The following is a 6,009-nucleotide window of genomic DNA, read 5'->3' as shown; positions in this document are numbered from 1 at the left end:
TATGATCTAAATTTGATTATCATTTGAAATTGGAGTCAGATTACGCATAGAGCTAAAGTCATACTAGAACTAAATTCCAATAAATTAAGTGAACTTCACTGGAGCGCTGAAAAGACATAGGCCTACACGCATTATACCTTTTCCAGGCCGTTGGATTTCATCATTGGGCCAATGGGTGGTCCTTACACTAGTCACACCCCTGAAACAGGTAATATAAATACAGCCATTATTAAACAGGTCAGGACCTCAATGTAGATGACATAATATAAAACATAGTTCATCTGGATACTGCATTGAATATAACTTGGATGTAATGTGTCTTTTGTGATCCCTAAAATAATAATAATAAATCTATTTGACAATTTCACATCATACTGTAAGGTTAAAAAAGAAATATGACATTGCCATGACATTCTATGAGGGTTTAATATGATGTGGAATTGTGGCTTAATTTAGCTAAGCTTCTAATCATGCACCAAATAATACCCCAAACAAGTACTTCGATCAGCCAATTGTTATTTGAGACTCAATCTCGTTGCTGAGATGTAATTATTGACAAAGTTTTACACTGTTCCTGACAGTGAATTTCTAGGCCTTCAGTGTACTTTTTTTTTTATCAAGCTTACAAACTGTGTACCCTTTCTTGTAAAAAGGATCCGTTCAAAGAGGTTTGAAGCAACACAGCAGCTTCCGTCCATTTTTGCAAAGTTTAGCTAACCACAATTCCTCCTGCTTCTGCATGTTCTGCTTCTCTGGGGTCTTAATCAAGACACCACATATTGGTCTTCAAACTTTTTCCTGTTTTTGTCTGTGGTGTCTCTAATTCAGTCTTTCACATCCCTTCTGAAGATGAACTATTTGGCCAGTTTTCAGACCAAGTATTTTGATGCAATCCAGAATCTAAATACTTTCAGTCAACTAACCAATCACAATAAGTCTGCAGTAAACATTACTGCAATTGTACATTTTAGTGCCTTTCTGAAGGGTGGAAAAGTCATTTTAATTCAGTTTAGTACAGCAAGCAATTTAATCTCCCCGTGTCTCTAAGCAATATTACCACTTGTTTTTCATTACAAACTAACTTAACACTAAAATGTCAATATAGTTCCCCGTGTAAAGAGGAAGAAGTGACATGTTTTGCTATTCATGTTTTGCTTCACTTTTTGCTGTATGTCTCCCTCCTATGGCTCTTTGTTGTAATTGCACTGAATTCAAGTTTGACATGGCTGTAAGATCATGGTCGAGAAAATATTGAACCAGTCTATGTGAATTTTATGTTCTCTTTATCTCCAGGATTATTATTATTATTATTATTATAGTGTTTTTTTTTTTTTTTGGCTGTTGGCTTCTGCCCTGCTGAAAAGGCTGGTTTGCTGGTCCTTTAGGACAGTGGTTTTTACCTTGTGAACCCCCTTGTGGACCACAGAGATACTGCAAGGTGCTTGTCTGCAAATTATTAGTTTTGGTCAAAATTAAATAACATAAAAAAATTTGCAAAAAATCTTCACACAGGGGTGAGTGATATGCCCAAAATCTTATATCACACAATATGAGTAATTTTTTTTTTTTTTTTTACGATAACGATATATAGGCTATCACAATAGTTATTTTAGCTTTAAATGAGGTTATGATGTCAAAAATATTGATATCATTGAAATTTCATAATTCTTTTCTCTATTTTCAATATCAACTAACACTAGCCACAAAAAAAGAAAAACTAACACTAGCTTAAAAATATTAGGCTAGTAAACTCAAGCTTACTGAAGACAAGTACACAGTGATAAATGAAATAGACCTACATGAAAAACTAAGGAAATAATACATAAAATGTGTAAAGTAATCCAATTTCTTTATTTAAAAAAACAAAAACAAAACAACGCATAGTTTTTACTGTGTAAATTAAATATACATTTATTCTTGTTACAGGTACAAAAGTGATTCAGTCAAGAGCAGTGAGAGATTTTCTCTTTTTTGTTGTTTGAGTAGCATTAATAATGACAGCAGGTAAATTTGGATGCTGTCACTTTAAGACCGACTTTACGGATCCATTATAGCCTACTCCTGCGTTTTCTTTCTGAACTGTTTACGTTCACTTAAGACATAAATGACTGTGTTTACTTGCAAATACATGGTCACTTTGATATGTATTTAACCGTTCAAATCCATTTAGGCGGCAAAAAGCACTTGGTTCAGTTCTCACATGCAGCAGCTTCATCAGTTCAGTTCTCTTTCGCTGCTAATTGCGCTTCAATGGTTTAAAATCACTTGTTTTTAAACTGCAATGCTTGAAAACGAATGTAAACGATACGCTTTGGTGACCATGCAGCACAGCAACGTCATGAGAGACAATAGTTCAAAATCTCTACCTGTTGACAAATTTCTACCTGTTAATCGTGTATATCGCTCACCCCTAAATCAGTAAAGGCAAATTCATGTGTTCAATTGGTAGAGGTTGACGATAGTGATGCGCCATTGCGCGGGTCGTCTCATAACCCGCGGGTCCCGCGGGTAGCCCGCGGGTCGGGTTGGGTCGGGTTGTAAAGAAATTGTCACTTTATTTGCGGGGCGGGTTGGGGCTGGTCATTAAAAACAAAATAAAATAAAAATCCATATATGTTGCATGCAATGTCCAGCCTATATTTAATATTTGGGAATATCAATCTAATCATATTTTAGTAGGTTCTTTGATAAGGCCGTAGCAATGCAACTTGCGTGATTTCCCTAAACCTTTGGCGTCACGTGACACAGCTCGCGCAAAGCAGCTCCCGCCGCCAGCCATAACAACAAAGACGGAGAAATAAAAGTGAAGATGGAAGATGAGGTGCGGGAGAAATTGAGATCGGGATTTTACATAATTAAAGAAAAAAAGGTGAATGATGAATTAGATGAATACAAACGCTACTTTGTAAATATTGAAAATGTTTAAATCATTATCTTATTAATATGACCTGATTTATGGTTCATATTCAGAAACGTCTGTTATTGCCAGTTGGCGATGTTTCCAAGCACTTTCAGGCTGAAATAAAGGCTGTTTTCATTTACATTACAATGCCTAATATGTCTATTTAATGGTCGCGGGTGCGGGTTGTAAAAATAGATGCGGGGCGGGCTGGGGCGGGCCAAATAATTTCATAAAAGCGGGACCCGCGGGTTGGAAAAAAAGCTGACCCGCGCATCACTAGTTGACGACCAATGTGTTTAATGATGCAATATCACTGAATGAATCAGTCATTGATTCTGAATCTATTTCTGACTGGAATCTCATTCTGTGGAATCACAGGTTTGAGTCACCTGGTTTACTGTTTCTTGGTATTTTACGAGTGCTGTTGCTCATCATTTTACTGCAGGTGTTTTTGTCATCTCAACGGAAAAGATCAAATAAAAAACTCCAGAACAAATTCTATCATGAACTAAGACAAATGTGCAGTAATATTTAAACAGCATCACAAAATATTATCTGCCGACTGAGAACAAATAGCTTGAAACGTAAAATAATCCAGAGGTAAGAAATGTGTTGTTTTAAGTCTCATACAGTCACTCAATTGCATTTCTTCTTCTTGTTTATAGTTCAAAAACAGTGCTGCCATTAGTCACTCAATAGCACACTGCTCCTCTCTTTCTGATTGCTTCTTGAGCTCATGTGGATTTTGTCATTCCCAAACACGTCTTTGGAGGAGCCTTCGGGGGAGGTCCTGACCACGCTCGAGAAGGACATGCTGACTTGTTTTCTGAGCAGTCTGAGTACCTTCTTCTTGTATCCTTTGCAGGCAAAGAAGTAGATGAAGGGGTCGAGGCATGAATTGAGATTCATCAGACAGACGGTGATGTGAAGAGAGATCTGAAAGTCGTGCAGTTCTGAGCAGTCTGGCTCGTACCGCAGCTTTCTGATCATGTACTGCAGGAGGTCGATGTGGTATGGACTGTAGCACACCACAAACACCAGAATGACGGTGCAAATCACGCCGATGGCTTTACGACTGCGACCCGACTTCTCTGTCAGTCTATTGGACTTGGCCAGGATGCGGAGCTTGGAGCACAGTGCCGAATAGCATACCAGGATGGTGATGACAGGAAGGCCGAAGCCGAGCAACACGGCACCGATGAGCATGACAGGCAGGTTGTCGATTTTCTCAAAGTTGGGATACTCCATACATGTTATGTGACCACTTTGCTCGTCGTTCGTCATGTGCATTGACAGCAAAGGCAATGTCTGCATCAACACCAAGACCCATACGGCCACACAAATGTACCGCACCTTCTGAACCTTCCGGAAGCGGGAGAAGCGCAGCGGCAGAACCACTGCAATGAAACGGTCCACGCTTAAACAAGTCATGAAGTTGACGCCAGCGTACATGTTGATGTAGAACAGCAGAGCCACGGCTTTGCATAAACCCTCCCCCATTGGCCAGTGAAATCCCATAGCATAGTAAACCACACGCAAGGGCAGAGCGATTGAAAACAAGATGTCTGACACCACCAGGTTGGCTGAATACAAAGTTGTGGAGTTGATTTTTTTTAAATTAGGCCAAATGACATGCAAAGCCAACACATTGCCCAGCAGTCCCAAAATGCAAATCAGAGAATACATTGCAGGCAGGAAATACTGTGCCCAACCACGATGGTCGTACAGGTTGGCACAGATGTCAGAGTCATTGCGAGTTGAGTTTGTGGCTGCTACCATCTTCATGGGGTCAGTTATGAAATCTGAAGAAGGGAAAACAGACGCATTACTACAGATCACAATCAATACTTGTATCGGGTTTCATAGTGTTGTTTCACTAAGGAAGTGCAAATCTTTTGTGTCCTTTTTTACAACGGGCATACATAGCAAAGGAAACGTCACAAGCCACCTGTGGTTTCAAAGCACTTGCTCGCCCCCAAACTCCTTACGATGATGTTTTTATGAACGAGTCAAAGTATGTGTACGTGTATGTATGGAAGTTTGTGATACCGCTGTGAACGGAAAGGAAGTTTAATGTCAATCATCAGCGCACATGCTTAGAATAGAGGTCCAGACGAGCACCGTGCTCCATTGGAGCAGCAAAAGGTGTTTCCTGTCAGTCCTACAACTGCCCGAATTACCCTCACAAAGACCTTGACTGCAAGAAAAACATGTCTGGGTAGAAAACAATTCTCTGTGATGGGGTAATGGTGATTGTGTAATGGCTAGTGTACTTCTGCAAAGCCAATAACTGCTTTTAGAAAGTTTTCAGTAAATTTTAATGGTAAATCCAAGTTTTGCTTTAAAAAAAGAATATACTGCTTTTGCATGCTGCAATAATTCATATTTTTTTCACTGTTTAGTGGTAACCTTGCTATTCATAGACTTAATCACGATTTGCAGCATGTTAATGAGTCAGAAGTAGGATCTTTTCATCCATGTTCCAGTACACTCAGTACTCGCATGCTCTGAAGCAACACAGCAAACCAGAATGGATATTTCCATTAGTATTCACATTAATCTTTTTACTTTATATACAAATATACATATATATACAAAGTATGAATACTTCAAAAAAGATTATTATAAAAACGGATCTACTTACCAACACTTTCTTTTGGTTCAGTTTTTGTGCTTCTGTTTTGTCAACTGATCATGGCAGTGTCAAAAGTGGCACCTCCTGGTCCAGCATTAACCACGTTTTCTAGCACACCCCAACTGAGCGATGAAATACTGTTTCCAGTCTGCTTTTGTAACCATGACGACTGACATAATTTCCTGTATTGCTGATCAAGATCTGCCCATTTTTTTTTTTCTTTTTTTTTTCTCAGAAGTTCTCATTTGACTGAGGACCTCTCACTGTCACATGTTAATTGCCATCCTACACGTGTTCCACTGTGGTTTCAGAAAAAAAGAAACTAATCAGAACTTAATAACCCTTATTAAGTGTTACTTTAATAATTTCATTTGGCTACTAAACTGGCAAGAACATCAGTAGAAAAGAAAGAGTTAATTATTATATACTGTATATATTTATATACTGTATATATATATTATTGTTATTGTTA

The 6,009-nt window shown here is 38.5% G+C and overlaps 1 protein-coding gene across 1 annotated transcript; it reads right to left on the bottom strand.

Annotated features, from left to right (window-relative positions):
• Positions 1-1,336: 1,336 nt before the first annotated feature.
• On the bottom strand, positions 1,337-5,708 carry gpr183a (G protein-coupled receptor 183a). Its single transcript, XM_081369287.1, has 2 exons — positions 5,547-5,708; positions 1,337-4,704 (listed from the first exon to the last, which is right to left on the bottom strand). Exon 2 carries the CDS (start codon positions 4,685-4,687, stop codon positions 3,587-3,589), a length of 1,101 nt encoding a protein of 366 aa, XP_081225413.1. The 5' UTR covers positions 4,688-4,704; positions 5,547-5,708; the 3' UTR covers positions 1,337-3,586.
• Between the last annotated feature and the right edge of the window lie 301 nt (positions 5,709-6,009).

Source organism: Scardinius erythrophthalmus (assembly GCF_964197995.2).
Source record: "Scardinius erythrophthalmus genome assembly, chromosome: 6".
NCBI classification, from domain to species: domain Eukaryota; kingdom Metazoa; phylum Chordata; class Actinopteri; order Cypriniformes; family Leuciscidae; genus Scardinius; species Scardinius erythrophthalmus.
The sequence above is the reverse complement of the archived record's forward strand: the minus strand, read 5'-3'. Positions and strand labels throughout refer to the sequence as shown.

Excerpts from the sequence above, each read along its gene's own strand:
- gpr183a (XM_081369287.1), bottom strand. The coding sequence starts at position 4,687 with ATGAAGATGGTAGCAGCCACAAACTCAACTCGCAATGACTCTGACATC.